The sequence below is a fragment of the Eretmochelys imbricata genome, chromosome 1, assembly GCF_965152235.1.
Source record: "Eretmochelys imbricata isolate rEreImb1 chromosome 1, rEreImb1.hap1, whole genome shotgun sequence".
NCBI classification, from domain to species: domain Eukaryota; kingdom Metazoa; phylum Chordata; order Testudines; family Cheloniidae; genus Eretmochelys; species Eretmochelys imbricata.
The window spans coordinates 21,591,374-21,619,362 of NC_135572.1; the positions used below are offsets into that span (position 1 = coordinate 21,591,374).

General features: G+C 38.8%; 1 protein-coding gene across 1 annotated transcript; it reads left to right on the forward strand.

Moving 5' to 3' along the window:
* On the forward strand, positions 1 to 27,989 carry PCF11 (PCF11 cleavage and polyadenylation factor subunit). The gene is made up of 16 exons (XM_077807656.1): positions 1 to 474; positions 5,227 to 5,352; positions 7,879 to 8,067; positions 8,551 to 8,745; positions 9,730 to 10,835; positions 11,120 to 11,309; positions 14,949 to 15,588; positions 15,667 to 17,246; positions 19,536 to 19,641; positions 20,714 to 20,836; positions 21,484 to 21,598; positions 21,985 to 22,168; positions 22,720 to 22,875; positions 23,866 to 23,958; positions 25,904 to 25,939; positions 26,870 to 27,989. The coding sequence occupies exons 1-16, from the start codon at positions 286 to 288 to the stop codon at positions 27,083 to 27,085; spliced, it is 5,244 nt and encodes a 1,747-aa protein (XP_077663782.1). The 5' UTR covers positions 1 to 285; the 3' UTR covers positions 27,086 to 27,989.

Below are 27,989 nucleotides of genomic sequence, written 5' to 3' on the forward strand. Positions count from 1 at the left end.
ATGACGCAACGGTTGGAGGAAGAAGAAATTCGCGAGTCGCGGCCGCCGCCATTTTGTGTGTGTAAGATTGAGACGGCGGCGGCTGGGGAGGCGGCAGTAGTACCAGCGGCGGCGGCACCATCAGCAGCGGGAGCCCCGGCCCGGAGGATGCGGTAGAAGATCCCGAAGGCATCGGCGAGGGGCGGCATCGCTCGGCGGCGGCGGCGGCGGCAGCGGCGGGGGATCGCGGGGAGGGGGCTCTCGGTCGGTGGGTCGGGTCCTGTCGCTGGCCCCGGTCCGAGGAGGATGTCGGGCCCGGAGAGCAGCGCAGGGGGCGCCGAGGCCCGGGAGGACGCGTGCCGCGATTACCAGTCGTCGCTGGAGGACCTGACGTTCAACAGCAAGCCGCACATCAACATGCTGACCATCCTGGCCGAGGAGAACGTGCCCTTCGCCAAGGACATCGTCTCCCTGATCGAGGCGCAAATCGCCAAGGTTTTTATATTCCACCGACTACTACTCCTACCTATACTGCTGGGGGGACAGGCCGGGCAGGGGCGAGGCAGGCCGGGGCGTGGGGGGCGCCTGTGTGTGTGGAGGGGAGCCAGGGGAGCCCGGGGCGGGGGGCTGGCAGAGCCGGGGGAGGGGGACTAGGCGAAGGCAGGGAGGCGGGGATAGCAGGACGCGGGGGGTGGCGGGGCGCTAGAGGCAGGTGACTGCCCACGGAGGTGGGGGCAGGCAGGAGGACTGGGGATTTGAGGAAGGGACGGATCGGAGGCGGCAGGAGTCGAGGGGGGGCGGGGGGGCGGCTTCGGGGGGGGGGGGGGGGCTGGGGAAGGGTTCCGGGGCCAGCATCAGGGGAGTTCGGGGAGGGAGGAAGGAAGGGCCCAGAGCAGGCAGGCGGGGAGCCATAGTGCCAAACGCGGGCAGGGAGCGAGGCACCGGGGATTCATCTTCTCCACACCGACTATAGGCCCCTCGCAGGCAGGGGAGGAGTAGCCCCCCAGCCCCGCCCCGACACTAGCGTGCTGTCGAGCACGGGGGTAATTGTGACAGGGAATCTGACGTCCGGGGAGGTGTCGGGAATCGGCCCCCGGAGCCGCTCCGAGCGGACCATAGATATTGGGAACGAAGGCCCGTGTAAATCCGAGAGACAACATGGCGGCCTGGCAGTGACGGGGCCGTAGGACCACCTCGCCCGGCAGCCGGGGTCCCCTGGCTGTGGGGATGATACTCAGTGGCTCTGTTTTGACGCTTAAACCCATCAGTTCAGTCATTTGTAGTGCAATTATAGCCACGTTCTGGGGCGGGTGGAGCGGGGGACACAAAATCGTAGCTTTTTTCTGGGTAGTTTAAATAAATGAAAATAAATCGGAATTTTGTAGAAGAAAGATTTCCCGTTTCTTAGTTTCTAAATGAAACTCCCTCATAGTTTGAAAGACAGGACTATTCCCCCTGCTTCTTTTTGAGATATCCGTGGGGTGGGGGTGGGGGTGGGGGTGGGGGGCAGAATCTGCTCTGATGAGGAAAAGTTTATTTAGGCAGAGGGAGGGCGAACATCTGTTATGGTTAGAGAAGTTCCAGTGGTGGTGATGGGGTTGTTTCCTTAGAGAAGTTTATTTTGGTGTGGGGAGTTTGTTCAGGCTATAGACTATCTGCTTCACTAGAAGCTTAGTGTGGTAGGTGTGTGTAATCTAACTTGGTTAGAGAAGCTTATTGGTCGGGGCAGGGGAGAAGAAATGCAGCTTGTAGGATCCTAACATGGCGCCTGAGAGCACATGATACAAAGGGGAAAGAGGATGGTTCCTCAAAGCCCAATCCAGGCAGTTGCTGACATCAGTCAGCCATGGGCACATGGGGGTTTATTACATTTTTTTTAAGCAGAGGATTTTAACTAGCCCTGAATTTAATTCCAGTAAAATAGCTCCTTTTCATCCCCACCCCCATCGACACAACCCACTCTTTTTCCCCTGTTCCTTACGCTATTAGGTGGTCTAGGGCTTTTCTATTGTGGCTTTAAATTGAAGTTTATCATAGGGAAAATTGTAAAATTTAGATGGGGAGGGAAAGGCCTCTAAAGTTATTTATCTTACAGTCAGAGCAGGATGGCTACCTACGGTGGGTTCTCCAGACCGTTGTCCAGACTAGTTTTAAATGTCTTCAGGGGCTGGGCTTTGCCTTTTCTTTGGGGGGGTGCTTTCTCAATCTGATAGATTTCATCATTATTTCTAATACGGGGCAATGGATGTGCATATTAAATAATTTGTCATAAATACCAATGCTGTGAATTTTTTCCTTTTTGGGTGGTTTTAGAGCCTCCCTGTTTTTTTAAAGATGTTTTAAATCCTGTATCTATGGTTAGTTTTGCCTAGTTACTGTTAGTGACTGGTTACATAAGGCAAGTTTTTAGTTCTTCCTGGGAAATTGACCTCCTTTACTAAGCCACTTTAAAAAAAAAAAAAAAGTGTTGCCTGGAGACAGTTTCTGTTCAGTGTAAAACTGAGTGGTTTGCTTTACATTTTAATAAATGGTTTTGAACTGTGTGACTGGTATTATAAAATTTGTAAATAAAACGTGTGAAATATGTATTTGTCTTTTTATTTACCATTGTTTAGTGCAGAATCTGTTTCCAAAATCAATATTATTTACATGGTTATTTGTTAAGTGTTTAAAAGTGACATGACTGGGGGTTCAGATATCAAAATGAGTTTAAGGTTCATATTCTTCAGAAAACTAATAAAAAAAACCCCACAGAGACGCACATCTTCAGCAACAAATTTCATACATTCATTGAAAGAGAACAGCAAGCGTTCTCTAATGAAGGCCAAACCCCACTGTGCAAACAAGCTTATAGTTAGTATTCTTCAATGTTCTGGTTATTATGCTGCACTCCCCTGGCTTTTGGGTAGTGTCTTGTGGGTATCTTTCAGCTAATAGAAAGAGTTCTGTGCTGTATTCTAACTGTATTGGCATCTGAAAACCATAGTACATTCCAAACTAGGGTTCACTCTTGTGGTTAATGGAGAACTTGATAACTGTATTGACCTAATAAACACTTCCGGAAATGAAGACTTAAAAATTCCAGCCTTATCTAAGCCTTGGTTCTTAAAATATAATACCTGAATGACTGAAGTATTCAGCGTTGGGTTTTCTATATAAGTCTTTTAAATTACACGAGTCAATGCTAAAACAGGCTGACTTCCTTACCAGATTGAAGTACTTCCACGTGTGATTACTTCACAACCTGGTGTGTAATGCAAGTGACACTTTTTAAAATGACTTTATTAGTTAAAAGGATCCAGAAGATCTCAGACTTTAAGCGTAGCTGAGTATACTGAGCCTGTGTGCAAACACACTCAGTGATGAAATGGAAAAATGTATAGCTCCTACTGTATAAGTAGCTCTTGGGAATAAGGGCTGGTCAGACAGCTGTGTGTGTTTCACTGAAATCTGACTTTGATTATTATAATCTTCCTGTTTTTTTAAACAAGCCATTCAGAATTAAAAAGGTTTTTAATAAGCTACCTTAAGAAGAAACCAAAACCATCCCAGCCATTTTAATATCCAGCAGCATTGGACACTTAGTCTTTGGCTTACTACGGCCAGAGGTGTATCTGTTTCACACAATAGTGTTAAAATATGCACATTTTCAATACCCAGATGAGAGAGTGTACTGATGATGTAAGCCATATTGTGCATTTACCAGAATTAGTTTTTATATTTTAACTGCACCTTCCAATTACATATTAAGACATGCCATCTACTAATTTAATTTTTCAGTATGTATACAAATTACTTTAGGCTGCTACCAGATTTAATGTTTAAGAAGAAATTACCCCTTATTTGCCTCTTTGAGCAAGCTTCAGGTCATGGTAGTGGAATGGTTTGAAAATGTTATAAATAAAAATACATTTAAGAGTGGAAACACAACATAGTTTGGCTCTGATTTACCCACATACAAGACTTGTAGACTCAAAATGACCTATATTAATTTTGTCTGCAGTTTTCTTAAGCCACTCTAACGGGAAAGGTACTAAATATAAAACTGTAAAGCAAGAGCACTTCCACACGCTTGTCTGGACAATGGGTTTTGTGAAGTGAGGTGTCGAATGATTTATGGACCCACTGGATAACCCCGTCTAAACTTAGCTATGAGTAAATGTACTGACATTTATACATGGACTTGTGGGATGGTGGATGGGGAAAGTTTTGTCAATGGATGTTCCTGTGGAAGAGGAGCAAAGTTAACACAACATGTGCCTTTTACGTTGTCCTTTCAACAAGTCTGTGTACCTGCTGATGCTTTCTGGAAGTTTGCTGTGCCTTCTGCTTGTGAAAGCCAATAGTAGACATTAAAATTCATTTTTGGGGGTTAGGCCAACAAGGCTTCATTTGCTTTGGAAGTTGCTGGACCAGTCTCAACACAACCACACTAGTCCTACTGCACAAACTAAGTAACAATCTTGTGTATGAACTTAAAAAAAAATTCCTGCTCCTTTGACAATGGCGAGTCCGGAGTTTGAAGACTACCTTGAGTGAAAATCTTGGTTTCCAGACAAGCTCATCCGTACTCCCATGACCAACCTCATAGTTGAATTTGTTTGGGTTTAGAACTTCTTGTTTTAGCTGCATGTTTTGCATACAGCTTGAAAATCTGACTGAATAACTACAACTGCTATAGGAGGCCGAGACTCCTCGTTCGTTTGGATTGCGGTGACGTAACTTTAGTCTATTCCAAATGTAGGTTACAAAAAGACTGTCGTATTCAACATATAATCTACATCTACAGAGTTACATTTTTGGGGCCTTTCTGCCAGAAGTCTGAATTCTGTTAACTTGAAATTTAGATAAACAGCTTTAAGTTACAAGTCACAATTATTAGAAGTTCCAGCACTAACTAATAGTGGTTTCATGTTAATTTAAAATCTATCAAATGTACCTGAAACAGTTACGTTCAAAACACTTAATAGTAACACTGTCTGGTGTGCTAATTTTTTTTGCCAAAGTCATTTCATACACAAACTTAAAACAAATAACTAAACTGTTTGTGTTTTTGTTTGGTAGACACACAGCACGGTACTTGTTGATAATAAACTTCCCAAGTTCAGTTGTACAAAATAATCCTTTGTTTTGTAATGTCAGCCAAAAATAGAGACCTGTATTTTTGGGATTGGTTATCCTTTAATCTTAAAAATGTTCAAATGTGTTTGTAATACTAAACTTCTCAGTTTCTTCTTATTACTTCAGGCTCCTTCTACAGAGAAGCTTCCTGTTATGTACCTTATGGATTCCATTGTCAAGAACGTTGGAAGAGAGTATCTTACTGCATTTACTAAAAACCTAGTTGCAACATTTATTTGTGTATTTGAAAAGGTACATATGCTTTCAGAAAGTTCTGTAGTCTAATCAAAGTTGTCTCCTGTATAAATAAATATTTGCCTTTCAGCGTTGGGTTTTCTTGCATGGTGAAATATAACAATGAATATGTTTTTTAATTTGTCTTTTACTACACTGTTACATATCATAAAAGAAAAGCTGTTAGAAGTACCTAAGATAGAGGTTATCAGATCATGGTGATTATGAAGTGAAGTTTTGCTAAATTAACATACTTCTGTAGTATATCTCACTAAAGAAGTTCATATTAGCATTTTTTCTGTCATGTAATATAACACTTACCTGGTAAGATCTATTGCTGTGGTACAGGTTAATCTATTTTAAATGGTGGTTGTTTTGATTTTGTTTTTTTAAAGATAGTGAATGCCCTTTATGCAAAGAAAGTACTTGGACATTATTCTCTCTCTCTCTCTCTCTCTCTTTTTTTGAGAGGGCGATTATTTTTGCCTTTTGTAGCTGAAGTTGACTTTGTTGTTCATTTTAAATTTTTTGCACCTGGAGTGGCAAAAATGAGTGCTTAACTATGAAGAATGCAAGTCAGTGACACTCTGACATTCATTTAGTGGCCTATGGTGAAAGGCTTTCTAAGAAAGTAAAACTAGCATGTTACACATGAGTGTTTTGTTTCAATGTTGTGACCAAGTTATGGGTCCAGAGCTGCAAACTCTTTGTTCATGTTTGTCATCCTTAATCACAAGAAATAATTGGGACTATTCTTCCAAGGAAAAAAGGCAAACCTGAGTAAAGTTTTTGAAGGATTGGGTCTTAATGGATTTAAATCAAACTGGAAATGAGTTACCTTATGTAATTTTCTGTATATCAAGATAAAATATCATCCCATAAATTTAGCAGATAAAATTAATTAAAATTTTTGGTGGATATTTAGCATTTTCTGTTCAGGTTTTACATCCCATTAAGGATCTCAATGTTTCTTTTAACACTTCAATTCATATGTATCTTTTTAAATGTTAATTTTTACTTTGTGAATAGTTGTTGAATAGATTGAATTGATGAACGTAGACTATTTAAAGGAACATTTCCATGTTCTGTAAAGCCTTGTGAATTAAATCATGATAACAGGTGACCAGTAAAAGCTCTGTCCATGCTTTTCCAGTGCAACAGGATCTAGAACTGTGGATTATAATTGACATTTCTGAGCTTCATAGGTTTACCATCCCTTACTTTGAACCACTCCCAATTATATTCTGTTTTAATGCTTATTTAATACCTAAACACTAAATGGATGTCACGTTTAATAGTTAAATTGGCATTAAAATGGATAGAAGCCAGTTGATACTGTCTTGGATTCCAGTGTTGTCATTGTTATAAATCTTGCTTATTAGTAAGATGGTCACTAGCAAGAGTAGTCAGATTTTCAGTTCAATCCTTGCAGCTATTTTTGCTGTGAATTTCAAACTACTGTATTTAAGAAAAAATAGGTAGATCTTTCCTTTAAGGATTACAGAGCACACTATTGATGGGAATTCTTTGGAATGCTTCAATTTAGTTTGAAACTTCAAATTATAGTATGTTTTTTATCAATTTGTATTGATAAATTTAGCACTGCAGTAAAAATTGTCTAAAAAGCAAAAATGTATTGGCTTAAATAACATGAACTATGGACAGCTGTTGAGGTACATTGAGTTAAGGGTCTTCATATTATAAGCATTTATTAATAAAGCAAATAAGAGTTGAATATTTTTAATATAAATTTCTAATTCACCTCATGATAGGATATTTGAAACTATTGAAAGCGTTTATAAAAAGATAGATACACTAGAGATTTAGCACTCTAGTTTATGGATTCATGTCCTTATACAATTGAACAAAAACTTTAATTGACTTCTAGGTAATTTTATTTTTACTACATTTATTCAAACTGTTTCCCAATGATATGTTGTAGTTGAGTAAAAACAGAGTCAAAACGTTGTGATGTACAAGCCAAATGTCTAAATAATGATGTGAAAGCTCAGTAAATCAGAATATTTAGAAGGCAGTTCTCTGATTTGCTAGCAGTTTCCACTTTGTCAATAGCTATAGATTTATATATTGTATAGTTTTTTGGCTGTCAGTATTTAAATTTTTTTTTACAGAAATTGGGCAAAATTAAGAAATTTGAGCATCTTGATATACAAAATGAAAAGCCTGTTAAGGAGGATGGTAACATGCTATGAAACCCTCAAATGCCTTTCAAGCAGCAAATCCACATATACATTTGTGCTGTTTTAAGGTTTTCATAGAATAACTGACATATGCTCTTCAATTAAAACCTACATTGGACAGGTGCTGTACTTGGTTCTGTTGGTATATTTGTATGTTTCTTAGAACAATTTGCTTAGTTCTAAATACTCAGCTGTGTTCATTAAAGATTTTATGAAAGGATAAAGTTTCTAAGTTAGTGCAGGTATAGAATAAAATATCTGAAATTATTATCTTTTTTTAAGCATGTGCTAAAGTTGTTTTATATTAACTTAACAAGCCATAGAATTGTTCTGTTGTTTTTAGGTGGATGAAAATACTAGGAAAAGTTTATTTAAATTACGCTCCACATGGGATGAAATTTTCCCTTTGAAGAAACTGTATGCCCTTGATGTCAGAGTCAACTCATTAGATCCTGCTTGGCCAATTAAACCTCTACCCCCAAATGTGAATACTTCTAGCATCCATGTGAATCCTAAGTTTTTAAATAAATCGGTAAGTTTTAATGTGATTTCTGCATGAGCAGATGGTGATACACAGTTTTTATTGTTTACGTGTCCCATTTTGCTGACACTTTGTAAGCCATTATTAAAGAATTTTGAAGAAGTAGATGATCTGTATAGGCAGCCAGGTAAGACACAGTTCTCAATTATTTAAAGATTAATTGGGTTTATCTTTCACATGTCAAAATTGGAGTTTAACTAAAATGCTGAATATTCATTGCCTATTTATAAATTGTATTAAATGATAGTTTTTAAGCAATCACTGTTTGAAAATTTGAATTGCGCGACATTTTAAAATGTTCTAATGATTTTTTTCATGAAATTTAAAAACTAATTTATAGTTGGTAAATTGTAATACAAATGAAATAAAGTATCCATACAGCAGTTAAATGAGATTCGGTTACAATTTTGAACCTCTTCCACTTGTTTCTCCCTCCAAGAGTTGTAATGTCCTTCAAATTATTTTTCTTTGTAGGCTGAGGAATCTCCTGCACCTACTTCTACAGTCAGTTCATCTGGTACCTCAACTCCTCCAGCTGTTCCTGAAATTCAGAAGAATTTGACCCAAGAGCAACTAATAAGACAACAACTGCTGGCAAAGCAAAAACAGTTGTTGGAACTTCAACAGAAAAAATTAGAGCTGGAGCTAGAACAGACTAAAGCCCAGTTGGTGAGTAGGGAATTAGTTTTGTCATACATGGAGGATTTTATTTTGAACAAAACAAATGGAAATTTTTTGTTGTTTGAAGTATTTATAAAACAATATCTTGGCTGTACTGTTCGCTGTATATGTAGTGGAGTATGGCAGTTTTCTCCCTTTTGGGAAAGCCAAGTTGTCGTAGAATAAGGCCATGTTCCTGCAGTGGTATTTTCCAACGTGGAGCTAATTGTAAAATTAGGAGTTTTAGGATTAAATATGTATTACTTCCAAATATCTTAGTGTTTTTTTTATTCAAAACTGGAGTGATGGAAGGCTTTTTATTGCAACTTGACTTTTTATTACAATTTACAATTTTTGTTGTTTTTGCGTTCCCAAAGTGATATATGTCTGGCAACACAGAGCCAACCCTCCCATCTTTTGTAGTAGTCACTATACTATATACATGTTAAAAGCACACAAACCATGTATTTTCAGAAATTTTTATCCCAGTCGTTTTTTGAAAACAAAACATTTGTTTCTAACATAGACTGGAGCAGGAAGCCTATATAAATATTTTCAACACACATGTCAGGTTTGTCTCCCAAAAAGGCAAATGTGTCAGTCTTACCATGCGTATCATGTGTTCGTATCCTGAATTTCTACTTTTTCATGATTTCTTGGGATCAGATGGAAAAACCCTGAAATACAATAGTGAAAAACTTTACATCACGTTTTGAAAGATATATATATATATATAAGTAGTCTTTTATGTAGCATTAATATTGCATTGTTTTTCCACTTGATCTTCATTTCTGTTTTCTGTAATGCTACTGCATTTCAGTACAAGTGCTTAGAGGACTGGTCCTAGGCGTGATTATTTTGAATTTAACTGGTTTAATCATTAACTTTCGAAGCTTTTTCTTCTGTAGTTGATTTTCAAGGTGCAGTGCAGCTGAGTAACACTGGTTTAGGGCTTATATTTTACATGCTAACTCTTTTTTCCCCTCATTTTAGGCAGTTTCTCTTAGTGTTCAACAAGGGGCAACCACCATGGGTTCAGTTCAAGCATCTTCCAAACAACATGTTTCACAGACTCCTCATATGACAGTCAAAGCTCCTCACCAGACTTCTGTGCAATCTGAAAAAAACAGACCATCTCCATCTTCTCAGTTTCATGATGTCAAAGTAGTAAACAGAGATCCTCGTCTTAATAGGATGGCTCAACATTCTTCTCATGTTAAAGATCAAAGTCATAGGAAAGAATTTCTGTCTACCACAAGTCAGTCTGATATCAAGGCAAACAAAACACTGCAGGCTGAAAAACAAAATTTGTCAAAGCAAGAAAAGTTAAAATCAAGTGAGAAAACACAGAAGAAAGAACTTGATCAGTTAGATGCAAAATCTAAATCACCATCCCCTTTGAAAAGCAAGTTATCCCATACTAAAGATGCTAAAAGCCAAGAATGTGAGGGTATAAAAGTATCTGAAATTAGTAAAAGAGATCCAAGATTAAAAAAGCATCTTCAGGAGAAGCCAGATGGTAAAGATGATGACACAAAGGAAAAGAGGAAAAGTATGGAGCGAAAAGAAAAAGAGGAACATAAGACATCTGAACACAGACCTGTTGGCAGCAGAAATAAAGTAATTAATGGCATTGTTCAAAAACAGGACTCTATTACAGAAGAGTCAGAAAAACAGGGTGGAAAACTTGGGAGATCAAGTAATAGAAAAAGGTCCCGATCACGCTCTCCTAAGTCTCGATCGCCATCTACCCATTCACCAAAGAGAAGAGAGAGGAGATCACCCAAAAGAAGACTGAGGAGTTTGTCTCCTACTTCCTCGACTCCTAAAATTGGAAAGCTCCGTCAGTCAGGGCCTAAGCAATCTCATGTTGAAGAGTTTACACTAACTACAAGGGAAGAAAGAAATTCTAATAAGAGGAACCTTAAACAGGATACACGAGATCCAAGGAGATTGAAAAAAACTCAAGAAGACAGACCACAGGAAACTGCAAATCAGCATTCTACAAAATCCACTCCAGAACCAAAGGAGAATGTGGAAAATTGGCAAAGTTCCAAATCAAGCAAAAGATGGAAATCTGGTTGGGAGGAAAGTAAAAAGTAAGTTACTGATTTTGAGCTTGATCCTGCTGATGAAATCAGTGGGAGTTTTGCTATTGACTCTAGTAGAAGCAGGATTGGCGTGCAGTATTCAGATATCAAAGCAACGGGGGCCTTTAAACATTTTTACTGGCAAACTAGTGTAATCATTGATGCTGAGTTTCTGTTGTGGCTGTAGCACATCAGATCTAGATGGAATCAGTTCTAATGTGAATGTAGTAAATAATGTTTCTTGTATAAAGAAACAATGTATATTTTAAGTAACCTGATTTTATTATTTTCAGTCCACAGCAGAATGACGAACATCAAGTATGTAGTAAATCTCCTCATCAGAGGCACAGGGAGATCTGGGCGGCCAGTAAAGGAATTTTGTCACCTCGAGCCCCAAAGCAACAGCATCGATTAAGTGTGGATGCCAATTTGCAGATTCCCAAAGAATTGACTTCTGCAAGCAAACGAGAGCTACTTAAAAAGGTAATGTTATAATTAGTATCATATGTAGGGCTGGAAGGACCTTAACAGGTTAAGTCCAGCCCTCCATGTTGAGACAGGACCAAGTAAACTTAGATTATTTGTCCAGTCAGTTCTTTAAAACCTCCAGTGATGGGGATTCCACAACCAGCCTTGGAAGCCTATTCCAGATTTTAACTAACCCTATAGTTAGCATTTTTTTCTAATATCTAATCTAATTTTCATTGCCGCAGATTAAGTCGGTTACTTCTTGTCCTACCTTCAGTGAACATGGAGAACAATTGATCCTTGTACTCTTTGTAACAGTTATTTGAAGACTATTTTCAGGTTCCTCCTGGGTCATCTTTTCTCAGGACTAAATTTTCTCAGTTTTTTAATAGGTCAGGTTTTCTAAACCTTTTATCACTTTTGTTACTCTCCTCTGGACTCTCTCCAGTTTGTTCATATCTTTCTGAAAATGCGGTACCCAAAACTGGACTTAGTACTCCAACTGAGGCCTCGCCAGTGCCAAATAAGGAGGAACAGTTACTTCCCTTGTCTTTCATATAACGCTCCTATTAATACATTCCAGATATTAGCCTTTTTTTGGAACTGCATCACGTTGTTACTTCTGTTCAATTAGTGATCCATTATAATCCTCAGATCCTTTTCTGCAGTACTGTACGCTATTCAATTATTCCCCCTTTTGTAGTTTTGCATTTGATTTTTTCATTCTTAAGTGTTGTACTTTGCATTTGTCTTTATTGAATTTCATCCTGTTGATTTCAGACCAATTCTCCAATTTGTCAAGGTTGTTTTGAATTCTAATCCTGTCCTCCAAAGTGCTTGCAGCCCCCTCCCAGCTTGTTGTCATCTGCACATTTTATATGTATCCTCTCCACTCCATAATCCAAGTTATTAATGAAAATATTAAATAGTACCAGATCCAGGACTTATCCCTGTGCAACTCCACTTGATATGCCAGTGAACCATTGATAACTACTCTTGGAGTACTTACTGTCTTTCAACTAGTTGTACACCCACTTTACAGTAATTTCATTTGTCACATGTCCCTAATTGGTTTATGAGAATGTCATCTGGGACTGTTAAAAGCCTTACTAAAGTCAAGATATAGCACATCTGCTGCTTCCCGCCCATCCACTAGCTAGGCCATTAGCACTGTCAGAGAATGAAATTAGGCTGGTTTGGCATGATTTGTTCTTGAGAAAGCAATGCTGGCTTTTCTTTATAACCCTATTATCCTCTAGGTGCTTACAAATTGATTGTTTAGTACTTTTATTCCAGTATTTTTCTATGTATCTAAATTAGGCTGATTGGTCTATAATTCCCAGGGTCCTGTCTGTTCCCCTTTTTAAAGATAGATGCTGTGTTTGCCTTTCTCTGGTGATTTGGGACCTCAACCATCTTCCACGAATTCTTGAAGACAATAGCTAACATTTCTGAGATTGTTGTAGCTCGTTCCTTAAGTAGCCCATGCTGAATTTCGTCAGGCTGTGCTGACTTGAATACATCAAACTTATCTAAAATTCTTTAACTTGTTCTTTCCCTATTTTGGCTTGTGTTCCTTCTCTCTTGTTAATATTAATTGTGTTGAATATCTGGTCACCATTAACCTTTTTAGTGAACACTGAAGCAAAATAGGCATTAAACATCTCAACCTTCTTGATGTCACCAGTTATTAGCTTTCCTTCCCCACTAAGTAGAGGACCTGCACTTTCCTTCGTTTTTCTCTTTCTTCTAATATATTTTAGGAACCTCTTAAGAATGGCCGTACTGGGTCAGACCAAAGCTCCATCTAGCCCAGTATCCTGTCTTCTGACAGTGGCTAATGCCAGGTGCTTCAGAGGGAATGAACAGAACAGGTCATCATCAAGTGATCCATCCCCTGTTGCCTATTCACAGCTTCTGGCAAACAGAGGCTCAGGACACCATCCCTGCCCATCCAGGCTAATAACCATCGAAGGACCTGTCCTCCAAGAACTTATCTAGTTCTTTTTTGAACCCTGTTATAGTCTTGGCTTTCACAACATCCTCTGACAAAGAGTTCCACAGGTTGACTGTGCGTTGTGTGAAGAAATACTTCCTTTTGTTTTAAACCTGCTACCTAGTAATTTCATTGGGTGACCCCTGGTTCTCATGTTATGAAAAAGAGTAAATAACACTTCATTATTTACTTTCTCCACACTAGTCATGATTTTATAGACCTCTATCATATCCCCCCTTAGTCGTCGTCTTTTCCAAGCTGAAAACTCCCAGTTTTACTAATCTCTCCTAATATGGAAGCTGTTCCATACCTCAGTGATTTTTGTTGCCCTTTTCTGTACCTTTTCAATTCCAGTATTTCTTTTTTGAGATGGGGTAGCCACATCTGCATGCTGTATTCAATATGTGGGCTTACCATGGATTTATATAGAAGCAATATGGTATTTTCTATGTTATTATCTATCCCTTTCCTAATCATTCCCAACTTTGTTAGCTTTTTTGAGTGCCGCTGCGCATTGAATGGATGTTTTTAGAGACCTGTCCATATTGACGCCAAGATCTTTCTTGAGTGGTAAGAGCTAATTTAGACTCCATCATTTTATATGTATAGTTGGGATTATGTTATCCAGTGTGTATTACTTAGTATTTATCAAAATTGAATTTCATCTGCCGTTTTGTTGCCGTCACTCAGTTTTGTGAGGTCCCTTTGTAACTCTTCACAGTCTGCTTTGGACTTAACTATCTTGAGTAGTTTTTTATCATCTGCAAATTTTGCCACCTCGCTGTTTACCTCTTTTTCAAGATCATTTATGAATATGTTGATTAGTACTAGTTCCAGTACAGACCCTGGGGGACACCTGTATTTACTTCTCTCCATTCTAAAAACTGACAATTTATTCCTATTCTTTAGGTCATTAAAGAGCTCCAGATGGAGCCATATTGACTCCTTAATATTCTTCCTGTCTTTTCTTCTCATTGGGGTAGTTTGCTGTTGCACCTGTATTGTTTCTTAAAGAAACTGCCAGCTCTCCTGAACAACTTTTTCCCTTAGATTTTCTTCCCAGGGGACCTTATCTACCAGTTCTGCGAGTTTGTTAAAGTTTGATTTTTTTTTTTTTAAAGTCCATTGTCCTTTTTCTGCTGCTCTCGTGCCTTCTTTCCTCTGGATCTATTATTTTATGATCACTTCCACACATATTGCCTACCACCTTCATATTTACCACCATTTTAACTGTTGGTCAGAATTAAGTCTAAAATGGCTCTCCCTTTGTTTACTTGCCCTACTTTTTGAAATTAATTCCAAGACATTCCAAGAACTTACTGGAAATTTTGTGTTTGCCATATTACTTTTTCAACAGATGTCTGGTGTTGAGTGTTGGATATCTGTTTGTTCTAGAAATGCTTCATCTACCTCCTCTTCCTACATTGGTGGTCTATAGTAGACTGCTTCCATGACATCACTAATTTTTCTCCCTTTTATCTTTACACGGAGACTTTCAGCTGTCTACCTCTCACCACCTTCTGTACCTCAGAATAAGTTTTTATATTCTTGATGTGTAATGCCACACCATTTCATTTGTTAGACCTGTTTTGTGTAGTTATATTAAAAAAAAAAATTTTTTAAATCTAAAATTTGTTTACATTTTTTGTACATTGTAGGCAAATGAACGTTTGACATCTGGGGAAATAACACAAGATGAGTTCCTTGTTGTGGCTCATCAGATTCGTCAACTGTTCCAATATCAGGAAGGAAAGCACAGATGCAATGTGTGGGATAGTCCTACAGAAGAAAAATGTGGTATGAAGAAGAAACCCCTTCTGTCTGATGCTGAATTAACGTATTATGAACATAAAGCTAAACTGAAAAGAACACAAGTTCAGCATTCATTTCCAAGACTTGATCTGTTAGATCCTGATGATATTTTAGGGTATGATTTGACTGATGCATTGCTTTCTGGAATAGAATGTGAGCAAACAAAAGGTAAACGTGGAGGACAATTTGACAGAAAAGAGCAATTTGGAGAAAGGTCAAGACGGCATTCTCCTATAAGTGGCAGTAGACCTTATGCTGATGATCTTTCACCACTTGAGAGCCGGCGAAGACATGATGAGCAAAATCCGTCAAAAGGAACAAGAAGTTCTAAAAACTTCGATCCTTACGATAGCTGGGGAGAATCAGATGAATTTAGAGATGCACTCAGGCAACAAGGGAAAAGTACACCAGAATTTCAGAAAATTGATGGAGATGGATTCTGCAAATTTGATAGTCGTGAAGAAAGACAGATGGTTGGACAGAGTGGTACATATTTTATTTTTATATTCTTGAGGTTAAGTATCTTGCAGAATTTCAGTAAGTAACTATTTTTTTAAATTTTAGGTGTTCGAGAGGAACCGAGATCCCCATTCAGTGAACGTTTCAAGAGACCTAGATATGAAGATCCAGAGAAAACACCATTTATAGAGAGTCCAGGATCAAGATTTGCAGGCATTGACGTAAAGAAGAGATTAGGTGCACTCATGGAAGACAGACCACTATTTGATGGCTCACCTAGACAACCTGCTGCAAGGGGAGGGGGAGATGGACAAGCTGGTCATTTTGTTGATGGGCCTTCTAATAATTCAAGCCCTAGAATTGAAGGGCCACCTGCACAGGCTGCTTTGAGGTTTGAAGGGCCACTAGGTCAGGTGGGAGGAGGACCTGCCTCTCAGTTTGATGGGCCACTGGGACAGGCAGGGGGAGGGGGTGCCCTGAGGTTTGATGGGCCACCAGGGCAGATAGGCACCCTCAGGTTTGAGGGGCCCCTTGGGCAAGTAGGTGCAGGGGGTGCACTAAGGTTTGAAAGCCCGCTGGGGCAAGTAGGGGGTGCTTTAAGGTTTGAGGGGCCTGTGGGTGGTCGCAGGTTAGAGGGGCCTGTAGGCCAGACTATGGGTGGTCTCAGATTTGAGGGGCCTCATGGTCAGCCATCGGGTGGTCTCAGGTTTGAGGGACCCCATGGTCAACCTATGGGGCCTCATGGCCAGCCAGCGGGTGGACTCAGATTTGAGGGACCCCATGGTCAGCCTATGGGGCCTCGTGGTCAACCAGGGAGTGGGCTCAGGTTTGAGGGGCCACATATCCAGCCAATGGGGCACCATGGTCAACCAGGGAGTGGGCTCCGTTTTGAGGGGCCACATGGTCCGCCTGTGGGGCCACATGGTCAACCGGGAGGAAGTCTGCGTTTTGAGGGGCCCCATGGTCAGTCTGTAGGGCCACATGTCCAGGGAGGGGGTGGTCTCAGGTTTGAAGGTCCACACGTCCAGCCAGGACTTGGTCCTAGGTTTGAGGGTCCATCAGTCCAGACGGGGGGTGGACTTAGATTTGAAGGGCCTTTGGGTCAGACTGGTCCAAGATTCGATGGCTGTCATTCGTCCAGATTTGATAGTCAACCTGGTCAGCTATCCCTTTTGCAAAGATTTGATGGTTTACATGGACAACCTGGCCCAAGATTTGAAAGGGCACCTGGTCAACAGACACCTCCTAGGTTTGATGGACCACCTGGTCAGCAGCCACGATTCGATACACCAATACCTCAAAGGTTTGATGGTCCTCAACACCAGCCAGGTTCAAGGTTTGCAATGCCCCTTGGTCTTCAAGGTCCAAGGTTTGAAAATGTAGCTAACCCTCCTGCCTCAAGACTGGAATCTTACGGGCAAACTGGTCCATACAGTGAACATCCCAATCAGACTTACAACGGACCATCCCATGGTATGCAGTTCCAGAGACCTGAAATGTTTGATGCCTCTCAAGGACCAAATTTTAATGGGCCACCTGGCCCTGGAGCACAGAACTTTCCCAATCCACTTAACAGAGCATCTGGACATTATTTTGATGACAAGAATCTTCAGGGTCCTCAATATGGAAACTTTAATACCTTGCCTAATTCTATGTCAGTAGGAAATACGCAGCAACCACAGCAGGTAAGATTGTTTAGCATTAAACTTGTCTACATCTGTGTAGCAAAATTTTATGACTTTATGAGGGCTTAGGAGACAGGAACCCTACAGATGGTTTCAAATTTAAAAAATCTTAATTTGAATATACATCTCTACCCCGATATAACGTGACCTGATATAATGTGGTAAAGCAGCGCTCCGGCGGATCAAAGCAAGTTCTATATAATGCGGTTTCACCTATACCTGCGGTAAGACTTTTTGGCTTCCGAGGACAGCGTTATATCAGGGTAGAGGTGTATCAGTAATTGTCTACAGTCATAATTTTAAAGGGACATAGTCTGATAATTTTGGTTCCCGATTGGTTTTTTTAGAGAAACATCCTAATCTATTAAGAAAAATTTTGTTTTTTTATAGGTTCACGTATTTCCAAGCATGTTTTAAAAGTTCCCCTGCAGTGTTACCTGAAAGTGTAACCTGATCAAAACAATAATGAAACTGGTCTATTTCCACTACCCACTTGAATGCAAAAATAGCTATGATTGGAGTTATAAATCACATACAGTATTTTAACTACCCTTTGCACAAAATGAATTCCATGGAAAACATTAAACTTAGGTACATATAAACACTTCTGGTCTTTCTGCAAGAGAAGTAAAGGCCAAATGGTACTTAACAGGTGTAGATAAGTAGGACAAAGCTGGTGTGGATACATGTAGGGCATGTAGTGCACACAGGGTTATTTCAGCTAGCCCTATTAGTGCTGTAAAATTTAGTGCCCTCATGAGGGAGGTTGTTAGGAAATACAGGATTTTGGCACACTCAAACTATTTGCTGGACAAAATGTGCTTGTTTAGCAGACATCTTTCATCTGTGGGTGTGGTCAATTGGCTTCAGTATTGATGATTGTCTTGCAAAAATTCTCTTCAGTAGTCTGAGTTGGTGTCAAACATCTATAACAAAGCCATCTATAACAAATTGATTAGAAAATTTGAATTCTACAAGCGTTCTTCATTCTCAGGATATAAATTGAATGTGATATGAAGAATTACTAATTAAATGAATATCAGTAGTTAGGTGTCCTCATACCACTTACAGTGGTAAAATTTTAAAGAACACCACCAAAACCAACAGGCATGAATTCAAAAATATATGTTGAAGGAAATTATTAATCAGTTTGCAGAAGGCAGTTATAGCGGAAGTAATTATTAAAATTACTTTTCCCCTCTGAAATTCAGTAGCATTTACTGCTTTTTTGAAGGCATCCTGGATTCCATTATTTTTTGGTATAACTGGTACCATTTACATTTTCAGCTAAAAATCCGATTATATTTACTTCATATTGGAGTTTACTTGAAAGTTAGATGGGTAGGCATTCACCTATATTTTAATGTCCAATTTGGGTGAAAAGGAACAATTTAAAAGAGCAATGGTGAGTCAGTATTGGAAAATGAATTTAAAATGTGCAGGCCTGATGGCTAAAAGAAACAAGTATCCCTTATTAAACAAGTAAGCATGGAAGGACCTTTGCATTTCATTAAGTTGTGTGTCCCCCCTCCCCATATGCTTGGCAATAAAAATATAGTTTGAAATGCTGTGTTGTCAAACTATAAGGAGCCTTCAAAAACGTACGGAGGCATTCCCCCTTCATGGATATAAATAGGTAAATGCATAATGCAGAGGTTCCCAAACTGTGGAGTGCAATGTTCGGGGTGGGGGGGGCAGCTGGGACCTGGGCCAGCCCCTATGGAGGGCAGGGTGTGAGTGCCACTCAACTCCACTCCTGGCCCCGGCTGCCAGCCTCGCACCCTGGCTGCCAGCCCTGGCCCCACCCCCAGCTGTGGCCCCAGCCTCAGCCCCTTACCCCGTCCATGTCCTCCCCTCCCAGAGCCATGGCCTTGCTCCTGCCCCCAGCTTGGGTAAACAGAGGTAAGAGGTGGGCGTGAGGTAAAAAGTTTGGGGACTACTGGCATAATGGGCTTAAATTGCAGCAAAGGAGATTTAGGTTGAGCATTATGAAAACTTTCTAACTGTCAGGGTAGTTAAGCACTGGAACAAATTACGTGGGGAGGTTGTGGAATCTCTGTCCTTTGATGTTTTTAAGAACAGGTTGGACAAATACCTGTCAGGGATGGTCTAGATAATACTTAGTCCATCCTCAGGGCAGGGAACTGGACTAGATGATCTCTCAAGGTCCTTTCCAGTCCTACATTTCTGTTGTATACTGGGGACACTTTAGGAGTTAATAGTAAAATGTAAGAAGAATTTATAATTCCAATAGCTATGAAATAAGTACATAACTTTTTACTTTTACAGGTTCCTGGTCTATCTGTGTCTTCTCAACCTGGACCTTACAGTCAAGGACAAACATATTTACCAGTACTTGCACAAAATCCTGGAAGCTTTGTTCAGACTCAAGCAGGTATGTACGGAAATTGTGTGCTGGCTATTTTAAACTAGTGTTCAAACTTTGTTAATCAGAAACCACAGAATTTAGCTACTCAGGTTGTCCACATCTCATCTAAAGGACAGTACATTACTTTCAACAGCATGTTGCCACTTAGCACTATTCTGGGGCCCTGGTTCAGTACAAACTCAAGAAAGATTGCCATTTAATTGTTAATAAATACAATTTTTCAGTAATACTTTTCTATAATATTGTAATAAATGCAAAATTTCTGAATACTTTAATTCTTTTGGCGGTCTCACATTCAAGTATCAGTCAGGCCCAGTCCTGATTAGTTTATGTAACCACATGTTTTTTGGTATGCTATGATGCTGAAAATGGTCTGCCTTTGTGTGGGTATGAGAAGACAAATGGAAACACCATAGTGCTGATTTGCATATGCCAAGTTATGCAATTCATCCCTGCAAATCAGAGCCCAAAATGAAAGGCTTCCAGAATGTAATAAGTGAACAAAGTCAAATAATGAAGCGTAAATATTTACTAGATTCAGACTAAGAAAATAACACATTCCAATAACCTGTAGAGCATGTATGCATGGTTGTACCTTGGGTGGTAGACAGATCAACACTTTGAAAGCTTAATACTATGAGGGGAGGGAGGGACTGCAAAGGAAAGCTGACTAACAAAAAAGGACCAAGAAGGCATAAAACAAAAGGAGGAGAGACAGGGAAACAATTCAGTAAATGAAAAGCTGAAAAATGGGGGGAGCAGTGAGGGGAGAGAAAAAGATGAGACAAATAGAAGCACCTCTATTTTGCCATTCTATTTTAGGGCTACTCTTTTCTCTCAGCAAATGGCTTGGGTGATAAAATGTTCTTGGTGGTGATGTATAGAATGGAATATAGTTGAGTAAGAAATGAACAACAGAGAATTGTATTTAGCAACTTCTATTTTCTTTAAAGCATTAACTTTTCAAAAAAATTATTTTAAATGAGTATCATTAAAATAAACAGGATGGCATATATTAAGGCTTGATTTTCTCAAATGCATCAGAAATAATGTAGCATTGCTGTTTTTCTTCCCTTAGGATCCCTTCCACTTTCATATCCTGATAATCACCTTGGCCAGCTTGATGTAAATGAGTTGTTCTCTAAACTGCTTTCAACAGGAATCCTCAAAGTGTCAAAAACTACTGATTCCACTTCAGCACGTATGTGTAGCATTTATCCTCTTACCGTCCATTTTAACACAAAAGTGCAGTGAAAAACTCCCAGTAAAAATCTTTATATACAAGTACTCTAATTTTCTATGTAATAGGTGTTTTAATGATTTTTTTATGGCAAATAAAACCAAGAACTTCTTTTGTGTTTATATGAAGTCCCATAATTTGGGAGTGACCATCTTGGTGCACATGATGAAGTGAACTTTGTTTGGTAACTTCCTTTTAAAATTTCCGCTATTGACCAGTTTACTTTGTAGATTTTAGCTGACTAATATAGCCAGACTTGCAGATATATCAGTCTGTCTGTCCTTGGTGCCATCCCCCAATTGTTTGCTTTAATCAAAACAATTTTTTAAAAATATGTCAGTGTTTGAAATTGCTTTAGCTTTCATAGATTACTTTCCAAACCAAGGGTTAGGATGAATTAGAGAAGTCACTTGAAAACCGCTTGCCCAAATTCAAATTGTACACCTAGTTATTAATTTGTGTACCTTTGTTTTAAGCTGTTACAGCACCGGGTTGAATTGGTTAATGCTGTATTTGGCGTTATCATGTTCATTTTATTATTTGAATAAGTGGAACTGTTTCAGAATGACATCTTGGGAAACTGACAGTGTTCCATCTGTATATTCTAGAAGTGAATGAAACTTCTACCCAGCCAGCTCCTGAGGAGGAGGAGGATGACCAGGAGCAGAGTGAGGATCAAGACATCCCAGACCTCACTAACTTTACAGTTGAAGAACTAAAACAGTACGTGTACTAATGGGTGCTCAATGTGCACTATGAGTGATCATGACACTAATATGTAGGTAGTTTAATTGTCTTTGTTTCAAGACAACTTGAGAACTTAATTGTACAAGATTGTGAGACATCACGATAGAGTAAGGAGGGAGAAGGGATACAACTGTCAGTTTCATCATTGTATTCATTAATGTCATATCATTTGCTTAAAAACTTCCATGTGAAATATATTTATAAACATTTAATTCTTCGACAAGATGCATATTTTTTTAATTGGACCAAATATTTTTAAATGCACATCAAAGTCAGTGGAACTGTTCATGTGCACAAAGGTTTGCAGATTTGGGCCAAATATTTTTAGCATTCGTGTCAATTTGCTTTTTTTTCTCTTGTAGGCGTTATGATAGTGTTATAAATCGACTGTACACTGGTATTCAGTGTTACTCCTGTGGAATGAGATTTACAACTTCACAGACGGATGTATATGCAGATCACTTGGACTGGCATTACCGACAAAATCGCACTGAAAAGGACATTAGCAGAAAAGTTACTCACAGAAGGTGGTACTACAGTTTAACAGTAAGTAATTCAATAATATCTTTCTCTGTATGTGCCTGAATGAATAGAAGGCAAAATTATTCCCTGTGCAATTGCACTGAATTCAGTTGTGTTGCATGGAATGTAAATCAGCACAGAATTCGGCCTTTTGTAGTTAACCCTCTCTGATTTCTCCCTCCTCTTTTTTCTGACAGTGGCTATAAGAACATAAAAGAAAGGTATAGGGGGAACTAATATAGTCTAAAACCGTTGACAGCTTTTTTGATAATCTCAGAAGAGAGCAGTGATTAGAATGGGATGAATGTTAAACTACATTGTTGCTCTGAAGGGTGGTCCCTTTAGAATAGGCTTGAAGCACAATGGAGCAGTATGGGGAAACTTACACTGCTAGTTGTCATGCTGTATCTGTAATGAGAGAGCTTCAGTTTCCAGTCCAGTCAAACTGACACCTTTTATTAAAAATGGTCTCTCACCTTCTCAAATACCAAATTTGGGGAATTGTATTTTTAAATGTGTAAAAGTTATGATTAATGAGAAGAAGGCTTGAATGTTATTTTTGTTAACTTCCTTAGGACTGGATAGAATTTGAAGAAATAGCTGATCTAGAGGAACGTGCAAAGAGCCAGTTCTTTGAAAAAGTACATGAAGAAGTTGTATTGAAGACACAAGAAGCTGCTAAAGAAAAAGAGTTTCAAAGTGTTCCTGCTGGACCAGCAGGAGTAGATGAGGTAAATTTACACATTTAAACTGTCTTTGATTAGCTTACATAAGGGGAATGGTCTAATTTCTGAGCAATCTTGCAGTTTTTCTTTTTATCCCTAAGTATTTTATGTAAACTGTAAAGTTTCATCCTTATATCTAACAAATACAGATTAGAAATGTACCGGTATGGAAGCTGAAGCTTGTATTTAGCAGACTTGCAGTAGAAGAGATGATAGAGGCAAACAAACCAAAAACGTTCTCAGTCTGCCAAAGCACAAGCTCTCTAACTTGTGTTTTCGTTCAGGTCTTACTTGGAGAAATTTCCATTGAGGCCAATAGAAATTGGCCTTATTAAGGGCTGAGTAAGAAGAACTAAGTACCTAAGCGTTTGAGCAGGGGGTTGGACTAGATGACCTCCTGAGGTCCCTTCCAACCCTGATATCCTATGACTCTAACCGAATAGCAACAAAATCATGACAAACATCTCTGAATTCTATTTAGGGAGGGAAGTTATGTAATCAAATATGAGCTGTTTTAATTGGCAAAATAGAAAGATGGACAAAAGTTTGTTACCTGGATTAGCTGACACTGTTGAATTTCATAACAGTTGGCTACCGGGTGCCTACAGGACTTGCAGAAAACTGTTGTGATGGCTACCCTTCCCCTGAATGAAAGCCTTTATAAACTTGGAGATTTGGTTTTTTAATTTAGAAAACATAGTAACTTTGTGTGATGCTAACAGTAAATCAAGAATGTGGAATCTAGTTGTCAGTTACAATTAGTCCACGGTTCGCAAATTGCAATTAAATTAGTAAATAGTGTCCATTTATGTTACCCTTTTAACTCTACAGTGCATACATAGGAATGCAGTGTATTCCAGTATATTTACCTTGATTGTTAAAAAGTCCCCTTTTCTTAGTAAATTGTAGTTAACTGCTTCTCTAGAAACTGGTAAGCACAAAAGTGTTATATAAGTGTTTGTAAATTTACATAACTGTGTCTTTTCCATCTTTCAGAGCTGTGAAATTTGCCAAGAGCAATTTGAACAATATTGGGATGAGGAAGAGGAAGAGTGGCATCTAAAGAATGCTATTAGGGTAGAGGAAAAGGTATTCTGAGCATATTACTTTTGTACGTGTGACGTTTTGGGGTTACTAAAAGCCAGGGTAGATGAGGAAATAGCATGAATATGCAAAGGGGCATGTGGTGGAGGGCAGCCCAGTCTGTCTTCACTCTTGAAGAGTTTACTCTGCTGCTTTTTAGGTTCCATGGTGCACCAAAACATCAGCACCAGAGGGGGTACTCTTAAAGTGCTGATATGTTAGCACAAATATACTTGGCTTCAGCACACCATGCAGCAGCACCATAAATAAAATACATGTAGACATAAGTTCAGTAACTTATACATAAAAAATTGTAACTAGTTTACAATAACCACTAACATAGTTTAGTCCTTTATATAAATTTTCCTAAACATTATGAAAAAAATCCAGTCACCATTTATATTTTGACACCATACCTCACTTACACCAGGATATAAATCCATGTCCAGAACTGTTCAACATATTCATAAATGATCTGGGAAAAGGGGTAAACAGTGAGGTGGGAAAATTTGTAGATGATACAAAACTATTCAAGATAGTTAAGTCCAAAGCAGACTGCGAAGAGCTACAAAGGGACTTCACAAAACTGGGTGACTGGGCAACAAAATGGCAGATGAAATTCAATGTTGATAAATACAAAGTAATGCACATTGGAAAACATGATCCCAACTATACATATAAAATGATGGGGTCTAAATTAGCTGATAACACTCAAGAAAGAGATCTTGGGGTCATTGTGGATAGTTCTCTGAAAACATCCACTCAATGTGCAGCGGCAGTCAAAAAAGCTAACAAAATGTTGGGAATCATTAGGAAAGAGATAGATAATAAGACAGAAAATCATATTGCCTCTATATAAATCCATGGTATGCCCACATCTTGAATACTGTGTGCAGGTGTGGTCACTCCATCTTAAAAAAGATATATTGGAATTGGAAAAGGTGCAGAAAAGGGCAACAAAAATGACTGGGGGTATGGAACAGCTTCTGTATGAGGCGAGATTAATAAGACTGGGAGTTTTCAGCTTGGAATAGAGGTGACTAAGAGAGGATATCATAGAGGTTTATAAAATCCTGAATGGTGTGGAGAAAGTAAATAATGAAGTGTTATTTACTCATAACACAAAAAAGGGGGGTCTCCAAATGAAATTAATAGGCAGCAGGTTTAAAACAAACAAAAGGAAGTATTTCTTCACACAATGCACAGTCAGTCTGGGGAGCTCTTTGCCAGAGCATGTTGTGAAGGCCAAGACTATAACAGTTCAAAAAAGAACTAGATAAGTTCCTGGAGGATTGGTCCATCAATGGTGGCGTCCCGAGCCTCTGTTTGCCAGAAGCTGGGAATGGGCGACGGGATCACTTGATAATTACCTGTTCGGTTTATTTCCTCTGAAGGACCTGGCATTGGCCACTGTCAGAAGACAGGATACTGGGCTAGATGGACCTTTAGTGTGACCCAGTATGGCCATTCTTAAGTTAAATTTATATGTAGTTAGAACATATGAAAGTCACACCAACCCTGTATTAATCATTATAACTTTCTGAGTCTCCGGATGGGGGAAGGGAGATAGTTGAGGCTGAGAAGGGGTGCTCATAAGTGGAGTTGGGGTCTTGAGAATTCACAGCTTAAACTGCATTCCTTGCTGTTTTTGCCTTGTGTTGGTGGAAGATGCAATCTAATAACCTTACCATTAAGTTTTGGTTGAGAAATTACATTTATGGTCAGCATTAAGGACAAAATATATTTTGCTCAGATTACCTTGGGGCATTAGAAGCCAAGCATGGAAGACTTATTTCAAAAGTGAATGTTTAGGGAAGCTAGGGGATGAGTCAATGAAATGCATAATCAAAACTGTTCTGCAAACCTAATTTCATAACCTGTAGAACTGCTAAAAAATATGCATTTGTGTGTGCAAATATGTAGAGAAGTCACATGGTCTTTCTTTTTTTAGATTTACCATCCATCATGTTATGAAGATTACCAAAAGGCAAGTGCATCTCTATTTTTATTTCTGCTCAAATATTTTATTGTGACGTTGATTTTTGTGTTGAGTGATATATAGTTTTGTACTGAGAGAATGTATTCAGAGCATGCTACCCATTTCTGTCACATGTGGCTAGACAAGGAACTGCAAGAATGATGGTAATGGAAAAGTTATAATTCAGAACTAGCTGGGAAGCTTATTGCTTATTTCTGATGTTGTGACATAGCATATCATCTTGCATATCAGACAGCAGTAAATAGAAGCCATAAGTAGAATATATAGGTCAAGTATATGGGGTTAAAGCTTTTAAATCTGAAGAATTTGCTGAATGGAGTAAATTGATACTGATGTGTTTTTAGTTTCTAACTTCCATTAGCTGTTTACGAATTTAGGATTCAAATTGTTGTGTTGGGGTTAGTGAGGAGTGTACTGTGGTTTATGGCAGTATATTACATTAATGGCTTTCAATCTTTTTTTGTTCACGGACCTGTAAAAAATTTCAAACGGATGTGTGAACCCCTTTGGAAATCTTAGGCATAGTCTATGAACCCCAGGGGTCTGCTTATCACAGGTTGAAAACCACTGTTATATGGTAGTGACAACCTTTTTTAGACCCCTTAGATATAGTCTGCAGATCTTTGAGTGAAAATCACTGTACTACATGTTCGTCCCTTATTTGTTTGATGTAATAATTCTAATTTAGGGAGCATTAGGTTTGTTTTTAAACTATATTTGCTAAGGTAAGAATGTTACAGAACAAACCAGCTCTCTAAGAATCTTGGTGAGGGGGGAAACTTGCATTTTCAATAACCAGATTAACACATCCTGTGAAGCAACATTTATAACTTTTCTCTCTCTCCTTTAGTCACAAAGGAAATAACTGTCTTAGTGATATGTAAAACTGTATATTTATTGTTAATTTTCATTTGGCAGACATCATCATTTGATTGTACACCATCTCCCAGCAAGACCCCTGTGGAAAACCCACTAAATATTATGTTGAACATTGTCAAACAAGAAATACAGGAGCCCTGTAACAGTCCTAAAGTCAAAGAAGAACCTGTCGACACCCCTGCTACTTGTATGGAAGAGAGCACACCTGCGTCTACAGATATTAAAACAGAAACTGATAAGGTTGAACCAGTTTAACTAAACTGAGAGGTATGATTTTTTTTTACAGAACAGAAGAGCTGCTGTGTTGACTCTAGAAGGCAAATACTTTTTATATAAATAAAATGTTCTCATGGGGCAGGGCCCCAGCTATTATTTGGTTAATAAATACATTTTTGTATTTGAATTTCTTATTGCCTGCACAGTTTCAGGTGTCGATTGTGTGAAAGTTCTGTAGATGCGTGCAAATTTAATGGAATGGAATTGTATATGTAAAAAAAAATGTACAATTTTCACTTGTGGAAATGTAAATTATAAATAAAAGATATTTTTGCTATATATGGAGTGTAATGTTTATGCACACCATCGAATGAAGAGTTTCTGTACTTTTTTCAGCTTAAGTGGAATTAAACAGAGACCTCAATTTAGACTTCTAGCTAAGTAGGATTCTGAAATATAAAATAACTGAAGGAAGTTATTTGGGTTCATAGGAGGGTTATAAGGAAAACAATGCAGGAACTTTCTCAGACAGCAAACCCTAAATTTCTTTTCTATTTAAATTTAGTTGAACAAACTTGCATACATAACCAGATATAAAAATAAAAGTAACCAAAAAGACAGTTTTGGATAGAAGGGAAAATTAGTAAAACAACCTGTGGGCTTGATTGTGGTTACAACTGCCAACATACATTTGATTAACAAACCAGTATACTTGCTTGTTAAAGCAGATTTTTAATGCCTTTTTTCAAATAGTCAAACGTAAGAATTTAGTACAGCTGAACAATTTTTTCTTTAAGTTACAGGGGAGAAAATGAATGTAAGAGTGCTCATTTTGAAACATGGTTAACATTTTTCTTTTGTTGGTTATGACTGGATTTAGATGGTAAACCGGATACCATGAGATGTTAATATTTCTAACATGTAATAAATAGAATGAAGCATA